This window comes from Lepidochelys kempii, chromosome 11 (genome assembly GCF_965140285.1).
Source record: "Lepidochelys kempii isolate rLepKem1 chromosome 11, rLepKem1.hap1, whole genome shotgun sequence".
Taxonomy (NCBI): domain Eukaryota; kingdom Metazoa; phylum Chordata; order Testudines; family Cheloniidae; genus Lepidochelys; species Lepidochelys kempii.
Window position 1 is genome coordinate 65,734,415 of NC_136390.1, and position 19,835 is coordinate 65,754,249.

A 19,835-nucleotide genomic window follows, 5' to 3' on the forward strand; every position below is an offset into this window, starting at 1 on the left:
TCCTTGCTCTGAGGCTGTGAGCCTGCCCCAAAGCCCATTGTAGTCAATGGGAGTCTTTCCATTGCCTGGAATGAGCCTTGGATCCGTCTCTAACATAGTCTATCTGTTACAGTACTGAATGTGCTGATGTCCTGCATCCTGGGACATACGATTCCATCCCCCTGGACAAATGCAGAGGTCCTACCGGCAGAGCCCATTTACTCAGGCTTCACACAGGAGTGTTGGGCAGGGCCCTGAGGAAAGAAAAAAAATTAAACCTACTCTCAGTCCAAGAAAGAAAAAAATGCTGGTTCCCATTCTCCTAACACTTCCTTTCATGCTATGGTTAATTGTGGTGAACAGCGCAGCCAGATGGCCATGGGATATTACAGCCAGAATGAACTGTCAGAAGCAGAGTAATCTGGAGTGTGGCCACGGAATACTTCACAACAGGATAACAGCCTGGAACGACCAACCAGCCAGCACTCAGGAAAAAGGTAAACCGAATGCTTCAAGGGAAACATCTTGTTTGAATGAAAGACCCTCAGCCCACACATAAACACTGAGCAGATGTAATGTCTGAGGCAATATTAGGAATAAACTTGCGGGTGAAAAACAAACACCTATAAGAGATTGTCAAGGTTCCTTCCCCACTCTGAACTCTAGGGTACAGATGTGGGGACCTGCATGAAAGACCCCCTAAGCTTTTTCTTACCAGCTTAGGTTAAAAACTTCCCCAAAGTACAAACTTTGCCTTGTCCTTGAACCCTATGCTGCCACCACCAAGCATGTTAAACAAAGAACAGGGAAAGAGCCCGCTTGGAGATGTCTTCCCCCCAAAATATCCCCCCAAGCCCTACACCCTCTTTCCTGGGGAAGGCTTGATAAAAATCCTCACCAATTTGCATTGGTGAACACAGACCCAAACCCTTGGATCTTAAGAACAATGAAAAAGCAATCAGATTCTTAAAAGAAGAATTTTAATTGAAGAAAAAGTAAAAGAATCACCTCTGTAAAATCAGGATGGTAAATACCTTACAGGGTAATCAGATTCAAAACATAGAGAATCCCTCTAGGCAAAACCTTAAGTTACAAAAAGACACGAAGACAGGAATATACAGCACAGCTTATTTACCAGCCATTTAAACAAAATGAAATCTAATGCATTTCTAGCTAGATTGCTTACTAACAAGTTCTAATACTCCATTCCTGTTCTGTTCCCGGCAAAAGCATCACACAGACAGACAGACCCTTTGTTCCCCCCGCCACCCCAGCTTTGAAAGTATCTTGTCTCCTCATTGGTCATTTTGGTCAGGTGCCAGCGAGGTTATCTTAGCTTCGTAACCCTTTACAGGTGAAGGGGTTTTGCCTCTGGCCAGGAGGGATTTTATAGTTCTGTATACAGAAAGGTGGTTACCCTTCCCTTTGTATTTATGACAGAGATCTTAATCTGGGACCAGGCCAACACCCATTAAAGTCAAGCGAAAAACACCCATTGGCTTCAACAGGCACTGGGCGGAAGCCTCTGCTTGCATTCTGACTTGCCATTAGTACCTTGGGTGTGATAATCAAATGTATTTAAATTGGGATAATGATACTTGACACACTTTTGTAACATGCTGAGATCTATTGCTGAAAAGGTATTGGATACCTAGCTCCTAGATTGGAGCTAGGTATCACTGTTACTTTTTTATTGTTCAGGTACAGTTCATTGTCTAGGTGACAATTTAACAATACTCAACCAGGAAACAAAACCCAGGTTATTAGCTGTACAAAACACAGCCCAGTGTTTCAGTGTTCACCCTTTCTATAAAGGTTCTTATATTGCACTCCTCACCACAGTGTCTGAGTGCCTCCAATAACGTGTTGCATATTGTGACCACACACTGTAACACCATACACAAAACCTCCCCCAGTTGTCTGATGGGTCTGATCTTAGTTATAATTATGTTCAACACAGACATCAATGGATGTGCTGCTGCTTCATGCTGATGTAAATGGGAGCAAATTTTCCCAATACCGCTGATTTCTTGGTGCTATAAATGGAGGATTGATTTTTAATCTGAAGTGTTTCAACTTCTCAGTAACATTTCACTCATATGGGCTACGTTTCAGAGTACATGATGTTTGGTGCAGTCTTGAGTTTAACTAGCAAATGGAGAAAACAACAGTGCTTTGCATTTACAGATCCTCCTTTCACCAGAGGAGCTCAAAGTGATTTACGATACTTATGATCACCCCGGTTTGACAGCTTGCAAAACTGAAGCAGAGGGAAGTTGACATATGATTCACCCAAGGAGAATCAATAACTGTGGGAAATTGTGTTGTTTAGTTTGGATAAGAAGCCAGCTCCCTTAGCTTCCCCTTTTCTAATTCCTAGACATCCCTGCCACCAAGTGTCTGATTTCTGTTCATAGGGCTTTTGTATCACATGTCATGCCACTGCATGTACCCTTTCGCACAAGAAATGTGGGAGCATTCTTTAGCGAAAGCGGGATGAGGAAACAGGTAAAAAATATATTGGAAATATGGGTGTTTGCTTTTTAAATACATGCAGGTAATTTGCAAGTGGAGGTATTTCAGTATTCGTATGTCTCCTGTGGACCATTTGGTTTATAGCCCTCAGATTGCTATCATGTGGCGAATCAGTCTGTTTATAGCTTTCAAATTGCTATCTGGTTGACAATCTGTCTGTTTTGCATCTTCAGCTGGTTACCTAGTGGCTTTGTTCCCCATTGTTAATTGTGCAGTTTGGAAAGATTTTTTTTGGAGGGAAAAAGAAAATTAATGAAGTGCACTTGCTCTGCTTACAATTTTATGATGGAAACCTTTGAATGGGAGAGACTTTTCCCCACTGCTCTTGCATGCAATGTGTGCAGATCCCAGATTAGCTCTCAGTGGGGTGACTCTGGGGTGAAAAGGACTGTGACGGGAGAGTTGGATATGGGATGTTGCTTGCAGATAATGTCCTGGTGTTTGTAACTTCAGTTCTACCCTTCTTTTTCATCTCTGTAATTTGAACTGAATAGCGGATCGCAAATCAGGGACGAACGCTCCATCATATGTGTCTCAGAAGGCTATGTGGTATGGTGGCCATTTAGCTAACAAAATGATAATATTAACCTTCGATGAGGGCCCGCTCAGAAAACTTGTCAGCCTTCACACATGGATGGGTCTTTTTCCCCCTTCCACGTTTACGTTAACTCCTGTTAGCATTAACAGGCGTTAACATGCATGGAAAGGAGAGTGGGCCTTGAAGCCTGGGATGTGAATCCAGCCTAGAGGAAACAAATATGGAAATGTATTGAGCAAACCCAGTCGTAAACTGTCTATGTCCAATGCAGACTGTTAACCCAACACTGCTCTGATCTAGGTGAGTGTAAATGTGGTGTAAATCCATTGAGGTTAATGGCGTTATACTGGTTTCACACCAGCGTGAGGGCAGGATGATGCCTTATTGTATTTATCACACTTCAAGGATCTTCCCTCATTTGTGTATGATTTAAACTTCTTAAATATTTTAGGTGAATGCAGTGCTACTATGGTGTAGGCAAATCCTAGGGTTGGTGGGCAGTGCCCACCAAAGTGCTAGAAGGTCACCCTTCCTGTACAAAACAGGTGTAGCATGGGCTTCCCCAGCCTTCCCGGGAATAGGCGAACAGTCCTCTTCTGGAGGACTCGCCTTTCCAGAGGAACAGGTATTTCAGGTTCTATGCCAATTTAGTCCTTGATGTTGGCAGCTTCTAGTTAATTATTCTAATATTTGTGACATAGGCACATGTCCACCAGGTACAAGAATGAGAGCAAATCATTTGATAGAGAAAATCTCAGCCTCCGTTTTTCTACATAACCTGTGTGACTTAACTTTTATTGATTTGGTTCCTTTGAAAATCTCCACCAAAATGGTCATCAGCTGGCAATAATTTTCACTCTCTACTGAAGCAGTAGGTCACATAGGCCTGATGGTTCTCAGGATCCTGAAAACTATCCAGCCAAGGCACAAAGCAAACCTCTCCCCCATTCAGGGTCTGCCTGTGTCCAATGCAGTAGCAACTCACATACCATGGTTATTAATGATCCATCAGGAAACAGCAGTTACAGAATCTAGACATAGCACCTTTGGCTCTGACTGTAGAAATTCCCTACCCAGGTAGCTAACAGAGCTTTAAAAACAGCTGGGGAAGGGGCTTGAAATGTAAATTTAAAAACACACAGTGGAATAAAATCCTACAAGCACCTCCCAGCTCAGCCAGAGAAGCCAGTTGAATTCAATTTAAAAACTCTTCAGTCTGTCTGGAGGCCAGGCTATTCAATGTATAATTGGTGCAGACGACAGGTGTTGGGAAGCGTCACAGTGTGTTATTGGGCCAGTGTATACTGTGGCTGATACAGACGCAGGCGTTTCAGGTAATGCACAGGGCACGGTTAAGACCTGGCTGCTTCATACTGTTACATAATTGTCAGGTCTGACTATGCTGTCTCCCCAACAATGCACCGTACGATGACATAACTGCTTGGCAATGGGCAGTATTGGCAACCCTAGATTTTCAAATATCATTAAATCAGGCCCCCCCAGAAAGACTGAGATTTTGTTTATAAAACAATTTTTGACCAATATACCTTTGAGCACTTGGGTCATATTTTCAGGCTTTTTTCCTGCAACTAGGATGGCTAGAAACTCACTCTTTTAATTGAGAGCCGAGAGAGAGTCTCACAATCATTGACTGCATCAGTTGGCAACGGCGCAGTGGTGAAATCCCTATCCGCACAGTGGCATGCTGTGAGGAGCTGAGATCATTATGAAAACGATTTTCAGCTAGCTGGGAAGATTTCCTGGGAATTACTGACCGTTTGAAGGTAGGAGAAAATTTAGCCTCTCTGCATGCCCCAAGGGGATGATCTTAGCTAGCCATCCAAGGCTGATTTTTTCCCTCTTCATTATCAATTGTGCTGCTGCTCCTCGTTCTCTGTCATTTTTCCCTGAGGCCTGATTGGTTTCACTGCAATAAGCAAATTTATCTCATATGTTTGCATTGGGGGTGGGGAAGGGCCCTGTGAGTCATTTCAAGTGTGGCACACCTTGGAGTTTGCTGTAGCCCTACGGGATGTGCAGGTCCCTGCTCTGTGGAGAGGAGATTGGAAGTTGGGTCTCCCCAGCCCAGACGCCAGTACTAGCGATGTGTCTATGGACTCGGTTACAGGCCTTTCTCAATCTCTCCTGTTAAAGCTCTTCCAGTTTGAACAAATACCTTTCAGTGGGGCAGGGACTTGACATTGGGTTTCCCACAGCATAGGGGAGTGCTCTGACCAACCGCCCATATCGTCATTGTTTGCTTTCCTTGGCCCAATGACTGTTCATTATCTATGAAGTCATTAGGCCAGGGAGAATGACAGTACAGCTTAGTGGTTCGGGCATTTACCTAGGATATGGGGGAGACCCCAATTCAAGTTCCTATTGGGGGAGGGAGGGCTTTCCTGGGTAGCTGATGTGGTTTGTTCCTTTACTCAAAGGAAAAGTAATTTTCTCGTGGTCTAGATTAGTTGAAAATGTCTTCCCCTGATGGCCAACGCACTGGGGGAATGGACTGACAGATGTGCAAAGCCTGCTGGCGCCACTGCACAGGGGAAGCCACAATCTTGCATTTCCATTCCATCTTCCAAAGGGGGGGAAATAAATGGACCGTTTCAGGATATTTACCCTTCCTCCTATGTTATGCCCAGACAGGCATACTCAATTGCTGCAATCATGGAGCCATCGATGAAAAATCTGAGGCACACAAAGGAACATTTCTTTCATATTTTATTGAATTTCATTTATATTAAATTAAAAATATATTTCTGACAGATTCATGTAACAAAAATGCAGAACAGTTTTCAAATTGTTCAGCTGGGATGATCAGTGGGGGATGAGCTAAGCGGGTCCCAATCTACATTTGTCTTAACAAACAGGTAAAAGCACTATCACCAGGAGGAGGGATTTGGGAGTGTGTACACTGAAAAGAAGGTCCTAATCAGACAAAGAAAAGAGCCTCCCCAGCCTCCAAAGGGGAAAAAAAAAACCATGAAAAATCAAGGCAAAGGGAAATAATACTAAACTATATAGCTAATATTAACCCAAGTCAGTATGTATTTGAACAGTGCATAATCCTTCATAGCTGAAATATGAGACAAAAGGTTAAAGTAACATTACGCCACACACAATTGGCATACGTTACTGTGTAAGCAAGTGCAGAAAGTCTGAACATACCACAATAGTGCTAAACACAGTCACACCGAATGTCAAAATGATATCTCCAACAAAAGCTAAAAAAGGAAATAAATCACCAGCAAATTACTTATATACAAATCAACCCTAAAGACAATTATGTTCTAAATAATGATGTCCACAAAAAGAAAACAAAAACAACATTATCCTTATTTACAAATGCAACTAGCCATGTCTTTAACAAGCTATAAAAATACTATTCACATTTTCAAAGTAACATACAGTAGTTTTTTTGTTTGTTTCAAAAAGGTAGCTAACTCTGAGTGCACCGTGTCATGTGAATGAGGATGTCATGATGTTACTTCTCTGTTCCTTGAAGGTACTTCACAAGGCAGAGATCTTTTTGTTTGTATTTTTACACTTTAAGAACACAGGGAATTGGCTAAAAAATATAACACTCTAAGTTTCTGCCTTTTCAGGTACCTCCAGTTAAGCACCCCATGTTGACTCTACAAGAGAATGCTTTGATGAGAAGATGGAGTGCGATGGGAAAGAACAATGAACTCAACAATTTTCTTGCACTGCAAATAGGACATGGATTCTTGCAGGCTCATATAATTCCTCTGGTGTGACCTTTCTTGGAATCTGATCCATTGATCCTATGCCCACTGAAGCCACACTCTTGAAAGTCTACCTATCCTACGGCCTTGAGCCCCTTCAGAGGGAGGAATGTTTAAAGGTGAGCCTACGCAGTGGATTTCAGAGCCATATTTTGATTAGAGTGGGTTGAAACAGGGAAAATAGCAATTTTCTTGATTTTTTCCCCCCAGTTCAAATTCAAAATTTGTAATATTTCAACCTGCTCTACACTTTGGCTGAAAAATGAGTAAAAAAAGAATTTTTGAACATTAATTTCTAAAAAAAAATTCTTTAACATTAGAAAATATTTCTAATATTTTAGACAATAGAAAATTTTCATCACCTCTAATTTCTGGGGCCACTCAGATATGCTGTATCATTTGGGGGCCCGTCTCTACATATTCCAAGCCAACCCTTCCAAAAATCAGCCTATAAAAAGACAGCTTCCAGCATACACACAGGCCATCTAAGTTGTGTCATCTTCAAAGGGCAGGTTGTTTTGGTGCATTCAAAGTTAGTTACCCTTTAGACAGCTGCTCAGTTTAATAATCGACCCATTTAACAGCAGTATCAGTTTATGCTACATATTTCATAGTACCTTACTTCAAAAGAAACGGCTTAGATATCTACACTTACTTATAAAATACCATTCACAGTTTGTTACTGTGGTTTTCCCAAAATGGTTGAGTCTTCGGAGTGCTATGGAAAATACAGTGTTTCCGCCCTACAAAGGTTGAAAGGGTAACAGGGCTCTGGAAAGGAAGTATCTGCAAACAATGCACATCTGAAACAACCAGAATGAAACTGCTTTCCCATCAGAGCAAGTACAGGACTTAAGCACCTAAATTCCACTGAGGAGCTGCTCCTATCTCCTATTGAAATTAATGGGAATTAAATACCTGTGAGGAGCTGACGACTCATTGTTTTGGACCAGATTTGGGCACACTCATGCTGTACCACTCCTGTGACTACCACCAATGACATGACTAGGCAGCTGCAATGATTGTTATTTCTCTAATCATGATCATCTGACTACTCCCCCATCTGTTATTGCTTCTTGTCATATACTGAAAATGGTAAGATAAGTGGGGCTGGAACCACCTTAACTTGAAGCTTGTGCGTAATCCCACCAACTTCAGTGGAATTTCTGCTAGTGCTTGGATCAGGATGTTTTCCTGAACTGGGACCTATAGCTATGCACAATACCCAGCACCAATCCCTGATATGTTCTGCTATACAAATAATAATACCTTACGACTTGAGTAATCCCAGTGCCATTAATGCTACGAAGTAAGGTACTTCCTGTGAGTAAGGGTGTCTGACGCTGGCCCTTATCTTTAAAAGAAGTGGCTCAGTGTTAGAATCCCAACTAGGAAGTGGCAGAGGAAAAAAAAGTTTGTCAACAAAGTAATTTGGACAGTCTAAGCTAGTGCCTCTAGCCATACAACTTTGCTTCTGTGCATTTGTCCTCTATTTTTAAAAATGTATTTGAACAAATAACTTTTCCGACCCATCTGCATAAAGCTCACTGAAAAAAACAGTTTAAAAACATCAGCTGAAAAAAGCAACAGTGGGCAAAGGATGCCCTATTAGACTGCAACAGTCTCTACCACGTTATGAAGCGTGGAAATAAGAGAAACAACACCTCTGAATAATGCATAGGCCCATCTTTCTAAAACAAATAGATATGGTTACTTTACAATGAATACACCAGCAGTGGGAAGTTGGAAGTCAACGATAATGAGGGAATTACAAGTGGCAGATTTGAAAGGGAGCAGGAAACCGATACAACTAAATTTACAGGCTTCATGTTGTTATTGCGACAGAAAGAAGAATGTACCTTTAAAAAGGTATTTACAGAGTGAAAAATAAAGGCAACAGCATCAACCTGGAGTAACTCTTCAAAAGCCAACCAGCGGCCTGGTAACAAATGGCCGGAGTCTCACTTATACAAAGGCCCTTATATACCAGTGTGTAAAGAAGCCTTAAAGTGGGTGCCACTATCACTGACCGTGTAAATGAGCAGTCGTGCTAAAGCACCTCTGCACCCACCTTGCGTTTACAACCAGGAAAATGTGAATGGCTGTAAAATGCTAATCAAGGCCCCTTAATACCACTCTGGCAAATTTCCCCCTCCCAGCCTGGTCCACAATAGCTCTACACTGGCTCAGCCCCTGGAACAGATCAGAGGGGGGGTCCTGAATTCCCTGCAAAGAGCCTAGACGTCCCAGGGCACGTACACAGGGAGCTGTGGGAAACAAAGCTTAAGTTAGAGCAACCCTGAGGCTGTTACACTGGAGAAGGGGCACGGCCCCAGAACATAGGCAGCCTGATTCAGCGTGGTGCTAAAACTCCTTTATAGCTTGCTCACCACAAAAAGAAGGCTTTCATTTAAAGTCCCTGCATGCTGCCACAGTGATGTAAAAGAGCCTTCGTGCAAATGAGCAGTCAGGCCTCCATTGTACAAAGGTGCCTTGGAGTAACTAAGCTTCAGGTCCCCGCCCCAGTCTCTTGTCGCTTACACCAAAACTTAGGTATACCCTACCCACTTTGCACAGCTATACGTGACTACACACGGTGAGGGCACTTGAGATGCAGCCGCAACTGCAGCGTGTTCACTTTCCTGTAAAGTGTTGAGCGAAGGAAGGTTTCCCATGTAGGTCATACGCCAGCTCCCATTGCCTTCAGGGGGTGCAGGATCGGGTCACTAATGTGTGCGTACCAGGCTACTCTGTCCGACCAAAACAACCCGAATTATCTTCGGCCTCTTCAAGGAGGATTTCCCTTTAGCACTACAAGCTGTGGGAGGAGCAAAGAAGGACAGCCCTGCTCCGCCACCCCATATTCCATCAACCCACAGAAATAAACGGCACAAGCTGATTGGGCTGCAACTTGTGCAGTCAGGTGATGGCATCAGTCAATTAAAAGCTGCAAAACAGCCGGCAGTGTTAACACAGAGTTTCTCCACACCACTAGGACGGTTTCTGGTCTGAGGTTAGTCCTTTCAGCAATGCAGTAGATCTGTATCTCTTGACCTAAGGCTCTGGTTATTTCCACTGTTTTCTACCTTAACTAGGTAATTTCCATTGGCCAGGAAAAAAAACAACCCCTAAATTTAAAGAATCTTTTTACATTTGTCAATTTAAAAGGAATGAGTTACAAGGGATGCTGTCAATTTAAAGTCTAGTCAAATTCCATCCCCCGCAAATAATTAAAATGGATGCTGTTTACATGACGTCTAGTCCAATGGTGTTTCGCACAATCAGGAAAAAAAAAAGCACCATTTTTTTTTGTCTAAAATTCGTTTACCTGCTAGTGTTACATGTAACACCTAGCTTGGCAAGAGACTGAAAACAAAACCAAACCAACAGCATATTCCTCTTTCATTCGGTTTGCATGTGAATACTTGGCACATGCCCCGTTTGTTTCCCCTGAAAAAGTAATCATTGTGCTCCAGCCATAGGGCAAAAAGAAACAGGAAAATATGCTTATAAAGTTATTAAAACCTGACTGTGGACTTTAGGGACAGAAATAGCAGGAGTTTTGACTAGGGGATCAAAAAAACATTCAGTCAAAACTTGTTTTTCATGGAAAAAACTGAGTTTAAATGAAATGTTTGGTGAAAAGCATCTGTTTCCAAAGAAAAATTTGATGTAATTAAAAAAAGCCAACAACATCTGTCATGAGCTGTGGCCTCCCCTCACCATAATTAAAATTAAACCTAGCAGTGACAGATTTTTATTTTTTTATTTCATTCTTGGGACGTGCTCGGCTTCTATCGGGAGGTGGGTCAGAACGTAGCTAGATATTTCTATTGAAAACATTCGGCTTGTATGTAACAAAACATACTATTGGCTTTGTGTTTTGGTGTAGGTCAAGGTTAGTCATCCCTTGAGGTTAAAAAAAAAAAAAGGAATCTAGATGTTTAGGTCAATACCTTGTAACCAGAGGCAATGAACTGTTAAAGCCAATGTTTGGCAACAGGACTAACCCAAACCAGTAACCCAGGAGACATAAATGGCAGTCATTTGTTACTTTGCATTTCACAGGCTGCATTTACATTTGTTGTATTAACTGTCTGGGTTTTTTAAAGACACATTTGACACTGCTCAGCCTGTAATTGTGAGCCCACTTCTGGGTTTCATGCTTCCTGCAAGGAGCCGCTGTATCTCCATGTGACTGAGTATATTTTATCCACAATCAACAATTAAAAAAGTAAATAAATAATTCTTAAAATGCTTTTGGGCAAAAAAGTTAAACTGTTAAAGAACAACCATATTTACACATCATTTTTTAAAACGGGGCTTGGTTTTAATGTTGACCTTACTGAATTATCAAAGAACAAAAACAGGTTTTCTACCTTCCGTTAGCAGCTGGATTCTAAGATCCTTGTAGTGATTTGCCTTCAATATTTTCAAGGTATGCACGTTTCCTCTCACAGTCAGTCTTTTAGCGCACTGCCCCAAATGCAAATACACAACCTGTACGTAGATTTCCATTAAAACATTACTCTTATCTTACATCTGTTCAATGATGGAGATCAAGCCCCCTGCCCCCCCTCCTGAATATTCTAAGCTTTCTTTGACTCACAAAAGGGACATAAAAAAAAAACCTGTCCCCGAATCTTATCCTTTGTCCATTCTCACTTCTCAAGAGGCTTAATATTACGCACTCTGAGTGCGCCCACTGGCATACGTTTTTGAAAGTCTGAGGGGGTCTAATTCCCCCTAATGCTTGCCTGTATCTCCCATTAACCTCACTGGGAATTATGGGAAGGCATCAAGAGCAGAAGAGACCTCTCTGCACAGACCTTCTTTCAGATGCATGGTGCTTCTGTGGTCATCCATCCTGCTTTAATGGTCAGCTGTTCATTTCATTCTGCCACAACAAACTGATTTATTATGTGGCCACATGTCCACTAGGCCTCCTTTTAATAGCTGCAAAGACTTTGTGTTCGTGTTTATAAACCATTTATCTACATACAAGGTTTATGGGCTTAATAAGTGCACAGCAGCTGGTAATTAAGTTCCGCTAGTTCAGATTGACTTGAAGCACCTAATTCAGTAATGCCACATTGGCTGAACCAGCCTTGACCTGAAGTCTTGATGGACACTGTAAGGAGCGGCCACAAATTCTGTTTCAAAGTACAGGACTAAGAACTAATCCAGGTTTGAAATCTGGGGTCTCTTTCCGACCCAGAGCTGACTTTGTCTAGCAAGCACAAGGACACAGAGAATTAAGTAATTATTGCAGGGTGGCCCTGGGAATAGGGCAGGGAGGGATCAGGCAATTATGTAATGTCACCTCATGAATCCATCACTGGCTGCTTGTGTGACAAGGTATGGCAGCCACTCCTAAAATTGACTTGAAATGGCAGACTGAGGATGAGGGTCGGGGCTTACTCTCCAGTCTGCCTCTTTCAATTTGAGGGGTCAGGTCTCCCTGACAGGGAGCTCACCAAAGCTCATGGTGGCTGTCCATTAAAATGTTAGGACTTAAGAGAAAATGCACATTGCTTCCAGACTGTTCGCCCCGTTGCTGGGTTCCATCATCCAAAGGGACATCATTTTAATAGTACTAAAGGGCATACATTGGAATACTGTTGTCCCTCCTAGAATTTGAGTCTAATTAGGTAGATATATTTTCTCTAAAATCCTAAACAGCTAGAACCGTAGTGCATCGAAAGCAAGACACCAACCCCAGTATTCTCTTCCAGTTCACATGGTGTTCCATTTTTGATGCTAAAATGATTCAAAAACTCTGGCTGGAAATGTTTTTAGCCATGGGGGGATAAACCAAAGGTCCTGTGACAGCTGAAGTTGACAAAGGGGAAATAAGTGCATGGAGATCGACTCATTATTTACATTTTTGACTGAAAGCTGTGTGTGTCATGCACATATTGACTTGCAAAACCTTGTATGTACCAGCTTATGTGATGGAGAAATCCTCCTTTTAGAAAACTATAGTCCTTACAGGAGCCCAAACCAGACCTGGCCATTCTTCTCCCCAAATCCCCTTCACTGTTTGCTCTGCTTTTCCTTCATGCAGCAGCGTTTGAACTGGTTACTCCTTCACTGTATTCTCTGAAGTAGTCAATATACTGGCCTGGAACCAGCAGATACTGTTCCAAAGACGTGACTTGCTTCATTTTGGCGTTTCCACAGTCGTCCTTTATATATAATTTCGCTTTTTAATTTAAAATGATTTTATTTTGCTGGTCGCTTCCATATTGCTTCGTTCAAAATCCAGAAAACAGTTCAGAGGGAGGACAAATAAAATCATAGCTTAAGTGCAAACTAACTTTCCAGTGAACTGCTATGTGCGTTTTCCCCACTCCAGTGTCTTTCTTCCAGTTTAAAGAACTCCTTAGTCGGTCACCCCCTAGAACACCACCAGGTTTCCTGAACCTATTAAACTCTCCTCCTTCTGTCTTGTCCTCAGTGTTGCCTGCTGCATCCCCAACTATTTCAATCGATGAGCAAAAAGAACAAGAGGAGAAACTTGTATGGGTACTTTCTTTGTTTGTATTAAGTAGGTATAAAACATGAAGGTGAGGCTCTGTGCATACAAATCATGGATCTTGGCCTCTCTTTTAGCTTAAATGGAGGATGTGAGCTTTTTGTGTTTTCCTTCTTTCCTGACGGGATTTTTGTGTTGAAAATACTTGTCATCATGGCGACACAGACAAAAAAAATTGTACTGTCATGCACAGGAGCTTGGAGTGAAAGTCTTTGCAGTTAGGCAACGGGATAAAACTGTGGGAGTGGCTAAGAAGAGGGGACTGGCCAGAGACAAAGTCTCCTCATTTTTTATTTTATGAGTTATTTCTTTGATGGCTGTGAGGAAGAACTGAATGGTTATGAAAAGCTGGGTTAGTTGTTTTCAGTTGCCAGGATAGAAAGTGTTAGAGAAAGAAATTGGATTCTGAAATCGCAATTATTACGCTATCACATGTGATATAAAAATTGTCCTTTTCCCCCCCTTAATGGAAACTGCATTGCGATTTCCAGGAATGCTGAATAGGCTCTCCTCAGTTCCTGCTGACAGAAACAGACACGGGGTGGCTTCCCCTACAGCATCTGAGTTGAATCACTGAGAACTAACTTGGCAGCAGGCAACGCTGCCACTGGCCTTCACTGGTGTTCACTGGCTTGTCTGACCTTCTGACCCTCAGGGTCTGCGGAAGGTGAGAAATGCCAGGTTTTGGCCTTCGTGCATTCATTCAGTCTTTCTTGCTTTCCTTCTAGGTTCCCAACCCGATCAGCAAATGACTCAAAGGTGTCCTTCTACTTGGAAATATCAAAGTGAGTGATCGGCAAAAAGAGGAAGCTTGAGGGAGAGAGAGAAAGAAAGAGAGAGAGAGACTGGTGGCTAGCAGGGGTTGCCTCTCCACTGGTTTAATACTGATGTCACTACACCACCGTGTTTCGATGTCTGTAGGGTGGTGGGGGAAGCACAGTGCCAGGCTTCAGGGAGAACTCAGAGAGGTACTCAGGGTTCTCTGCCACGATGGGCCGGATCCGTCCATTTTGTTTGTAAAAATATTTTGTGCTGTACTCCTGCAGGTAGTCCGGGTGCTGGAGGGTGCTTCGCGGTGGCAGACTGTGATTCCAGTAATCTGGGTTGTTGAAGGCCTTCTTGGATTTCTCTGGCAAAGGAAGCCCATTGTTCTTCAGGTACTCTGCGTTTTCCAAGGTATTAGCAAAGGTGCTGAGGTACAGCGGCTCGTTCACATACTCGTCCTCTGCTTTGGGTTGCCCGTTCGGGGCGCTGTGATACTCGGGGTTGTCCAGAGCTTGAAGATCGCCATTCTTTCGTCGAGAGACAAATGGGTTCTCCTCTACCGGGTTCAGGTAATCTAAAAAAGATAGAAGGCATGTCAACACATGGTAATGTGTTCACACAACAGCAAGCATCTCTGCCTGGCAGCTCATGTGAATGTAAACTTCAGACCAAGGTTCCCAATGGTTACAGCACACTTTGCTTATTTTCACGGCACTACTATCAAATAGTGCTGAGAGGCCCTAACTGAGATCCGGGCCATATTGCCCTAGGTGCTGTACAGACTCATAATTGGAGACAATCCCTGCCCGAAAAAGCTTAGTGCCTAAACAGACAAGATGGACAAAGGGCAGAAGACAGGAAACAGAGAGACTAAGTGACTTGTCCAAGGTCACCAGGGAGTACGTGGTAGTGCTGGGAATGAGGGCTGTCTCACACAATTAACTCAAAAAATTAATTATGATTAAAAAATTAATCTCAATTAATTGCAGTTTGAATCGCACTGTTAAACAAGAGAATACCAATTGAAGTGTATTAAATAGTTTCGGATGTTTTTCTACAGTTTCAAATATATTGATTTCAATTACAACACAGAATACAAAGTGTACAGTACTCACTTTATATTATTATTTTTTATGATAAATATTTGCACTGCAGAAATGATAAACAAAAGAAATAGTATTTTTTAATTCATCTCATACAAGTACTGTAGTGCAATCTCTTTATCGTGAAAGTGCAATTTACAAATGTAATTTTTTTTGTTACATAACTGCACTCAAAAACAAAACAACGTAAAACTTCAGAGCCTACAAGTCCACTCAGTCCCACTTCTTGTTCAGCCAATCACTAAGACAAACAAGTTGTTTACATTTATGAGAGATGATGCTACCTGTTTCTTATTTACAATGTCACCTGAAAGTGAGAACAGGCATTTGCCTGGCACTTTTGTAGCTGGCATTGCAAGGTTATTTGTGTGCCAGATATGCTAAACACTCATATGCCCCTTCATGCTTCAACTGCCATTCCAGAGGACATGCTTCCATGCTAATGACAGGTTCTGCTTGATAACGATCCAAAACAGGTGACATTGTAAACAAGAAGCTAGCAGCATTATCTCCTGCAAAAGTAAACAAATTTGTTTGTCTGCGCGATTGGCTGAACAAGAAGTAGGACTGAGCAGACGTAGGCTCGAAAGTTTTACATTGGTTTATTTTTGAATGCGGTTATTTTTTGTAAATAATTCTACATTTGCAAGTTTAACTTTCATAATAAAGACAATGCACTACAGTACTTGTATTAGGTGAATTGAAAAATACTATTTCTTTTGTTATTTAGAGTGCAAATATTTGTAATAAAAATAAATATAAAGTGAGCACTGTACACTTTGTATTCTGTGTTGTAACTGAAATCAATATATTTGAAAATGTAGAAAACATCCACAAATGTTTAAATAAATTGTATTCTATTATTGTTTAACAGCACGATTAATCCCGATTAATTTTTTTAATCGCTTGACAGCTCTACTGGGAACTAAACCCAGATCTCTCTGATCCCAGTGCTTTAACCACTAACCACTCTCTAGAAGAGCTGGCTGTATGGTCCAGTGAAGAAAGAACTGGAAGGAGGCTACTGTAGCATGGGGCATGGGTCACTTGCTGGAGGATTCTCTGCACCTTGAAGTCTTTAAACCATGATTTGGGGACTTCAATGGCTCAGACATAGGTGGGAGGTTTGTCGCAGGACTGGGTGGGTGATTCTGTGGCCTGCATTGGGCAGGAGGTCAGACTAGATGATCATAATGGTGCCTTCTGACCTTAATATCTATGAATCTATACTGGGGTCTATGCCTGCCTCCTCCACCGACTCTCTGTGCAACCTTGTCTAAGTCACTGAAACTCACCACTCTCTCAGCATCCCTACCTGGAAAATGCTAGATTAGCATTACCTCCACTTAAGTCTCCTCTGTACAATAAACCTTTCCACAGTCTAACCCTGTATGGCTGTTTTATTAAAAACGCAGCTATCTGACTGATTAAAAGCTGCCCCGACTGAGGGACAAAGGGCCTCAGAATGCGGAGGAACAAAGATTCTAATTAGCATGGAGAGGGACATAGAAGAGTTCCTGAGCTAGCACTAAACGGAGAGTAGGACTGTGTGAAATTAGTACAAAATGTCAACACTGTGATGTAAACAATACTGAGGGTCACAGCTGAAATGAGGAAAGGTTAATGGCACATGGTGCTCGGGGGGAAGAAGAGGGCTAAGTCACTCTCACACAACGGCACATAGGATTTTCAATTTCCAACAGAAACCCATTAGGAACAAAACGTTAGGAGGCTGGATGGTTGTGAGATACTGCACACCCCTTCTGTAGTAAGGCAACTTTGTTAGCAAGTTCTCTCCCAAGGTCAGAGCCTGTAGCCCTCAGGCCTTGGTTACCATGTGTTAACTGACCTCCAGGGTCTCAACAGCGCTCTGTGAGAAACAGTGTTTCACTGTAAAATACAAAGCACATCAGATGCAGAGAGGTCAGGGTGACCAAGAGGTCAACGGAGCTCTTTGCAAGGTTAGTGGACTGTAAATGGAATTGCTTGGAGGTTAACTATAGGAAAAAGAAAAAACAGTGATGGGGGACATCTGCAGTGAGAAATGTCAGAAGTATCCAGTTCATTCAAGTCCAAAAACAGCTGGATAAAATCTGCTTCTTGAATGGATGTTGTCTTTCGTCCTGAAGGATCCCAATGCATCTTATTAGATTATGCACTTAAGAGTGGCATTAAGCCACAGCCCTGGATAGGGGGTGGTGTGCACCTCACTGGGAAGTAGGCACAATAGACCTGAATCTCCACTGCCTTGCACCTAGTGTGTCCTTTACACTCTGGTGTGAGTGAGTGGAGAACCCCGTGCAAGGCAGTGGAGATTCAGGCCGTTGTCTCCAGGGAACAGGGGCCAGGGTAGCTCATGCTGCACCTTTGGAGAGGGTGCAATGTGCGATATTCCATTGTAGCCAAGGATTAAAGAGATCAGGTACATTTAGGATATAGAGGTGAAATATCAGTATTAATTAATGTTATAACAGAGGGCCAAGAGGCCTTAGGTCTGTAAGATATTTAGCTTAGCCAAACAAGGCCACAGGCCTAAAGATATGCTGACATGAGTAGCTAACCAATGAGTGACCCTATGTCACAAGCTGAAACAGTTTCAGTAATAGATGTGTTAGCTGCTGGTATTTAGGAAATGTATATTGCAATGGACCAGCTCAAGCTGGTTAGAAGACTTTGCGGATTTTTGCAGACCTACGTCAGCAGATGTGCTAACCACAAGTTGTTATGGTGACTGAGGGACCTAAATGTTAATGAGTATAATGGGAACTAACAAGTTAACCTGTGGGAAACAGGGCACCTCAAATGTAATGGTGTGTGAAAGCACCAAAGGAAAAGGAGTTGAAACCTTCATAAATACGTATGAACCCCAATGGGCATCAGTGTAACTCATTATAAAAGGTATAAAGCGGCCTGTGTGCTATGGGAGAGGATGCTGAAGATGATGCTGAAGAAGATAATGACTAATGATAATGACTAATGGGTTCCCATTCAGCGGTTGTGAGTGATGACAATCATAGGACCAGAAACTTTGTACTACTTCTCTGTCTGCTGTTGTATTTCACTGTTTGCAGGATTGCTTATCAGCTCAGCGGATTTGTTAATAAAGGGACTTGTGATAAACTGCAATTGTTTCTTGTTTGTTCCTTGGCTCACTCATTCTAATAATATTGGTAACAATCTTCCTGATGCTGTAGCCGCTCACGAGACTGAAACCATATTGACCACTGCAGGCTCAGAGATTAATCAATAATCAGTATAAAAATCTATCAGGCTACACCTTGTTCCAAAGCAACTAATCCCCACTCTCAACACTTCCTTCCCCCTCTCAGGAGGCTACTGTGACTAATCCCAAACAGTCCAATCAGACAATTTATACAAGGTTTTTGACTAGCTCTCTTGAGCCCTGATTCATCAAAGCACTTAAGGACATGCTTAAAGTTAAGCACACACTCAAGTGCTTTGCTGAATGAGGGTGCAGATGAGCAAAGCTCCTTGTGTCCTTTTCACCTCCCTTGGGCAGCTGAGCAGTCACAATCCAGCTCTATATATTGGGCAGTGGAATTCAGCTGCTGTTCAACAGTGTCAGCCACATAACGTACGTTCTTTAGAAACATAGGAAAGTCCACAATAACGTCTCCAATGGAAAACACAGAAGGAATTTAGGTACAGTAGGAACACGTAATTATGCACGCTGGTATTGGTTGTGTGTGTGTGTATTTCAGCCAAAAATTTGTGATTGGCTCAGTCAGATCTTTCACCACAAAATGCTAGCGGTTTACCTGTTTTGGACTTGTCTCGCATCGGAGTCATGTACCCATCCTCATCCAGCTCGCCCCGTTGGCCCCGCTCAGGTACAAACACTGTTGGGTCAGCGCTGTACCTCTGAGTGCCGCTGTCCTCTTGTGCGAGAGCGGCCACCTGCTTCCGTAGCGTACCATTACAGCAAGCGTCGTCAAAGATCTCTGCCGTGGCCCCCTGGATGGCTGGTGCCTCCGGAGTTATGCAGCTAACCGCTCTGTACAGTGCAGGCACTCCTTGTTCTGTAGCAAAGCCGCCACCTCTGTACACAAACTGGTTCTGTGAGAAAGACAAAGTGGTGCAAGAGAGAAGGACAAAATAAAGCAACTGACTAAACACAGATGTGGAAGCTCCTTTGGTTTCACATCAGTGTTGGCTCAATGCTTCATTTTATTGAATGGGCAAAGCCTTGTCTAGGCTGGGGAGGCTTGCCACCATTACAACCTCTGGTGAAGATACACAAAGCCTCTATTTGCACTGGTTGTGCGTACCTGGGTTTCGGCCAGACTGGAACTCCAATAGAGACAATAATGGTTTTGCCAGTTTACACTGATGCAACTACACAAATTGCTGGCCACCAACAGCTGGTAGTAGGGCAAATCCCCAGTCTATACAAGGCTTAATACTGAGATATACAGTAGCAGGGACCATAATGTGTAGTTCTCCTTAACTATTGGGCTGGCAAGAACAAATGTTCTCCTAACAACAAACCTTAAACCTGACCTGGTGGAGACCTTCCTCCAGAGAGGAGAGAAAAAGGCCCCCATCTCTGAACTATCTTTATTCAGAGTGGGCCTGGTTTTGGTGTAAATAAGTAGCAACAGTCA

The 19,835-nt window shown here is 42.6% G+C and overlaps 1 protein-coding gene across 6 annotated transcripts in view; it reads right to left on the reverse strand.

Moving 5' to 3' along the window:
* Positions 1-5,766: 5,766 nt before the first annotated feature.
* Positions 5,767-19,835, reverse strand: part of ERBB4 (erb-b2 receptor tyrosine kinase 4) — a 974,133-nt gene continuing 960,064 nt past the window's right edge. For all 6 annotated transcript variants that reach the window (XM_073306718.2, XM_073306716.2, XM_073306720.2 and 3 more), the window contains 2 exons: positions 18,990-19,287; positions 5,767-14,681 (listed from right to left, as the gene is read on the reverse strand). In XM_073306718.2, coding sequence (XP_073162819.1) covers positions 14,236-14,681; positions 18,990-19,287 — 744 coding nt within the window. In that variant the 3' untranslated portion in view covers positions 5,767-14,235. The remainder of the gene's footprint in view (positions 14,682-18,989; positions 19,288-19,835) is intronic.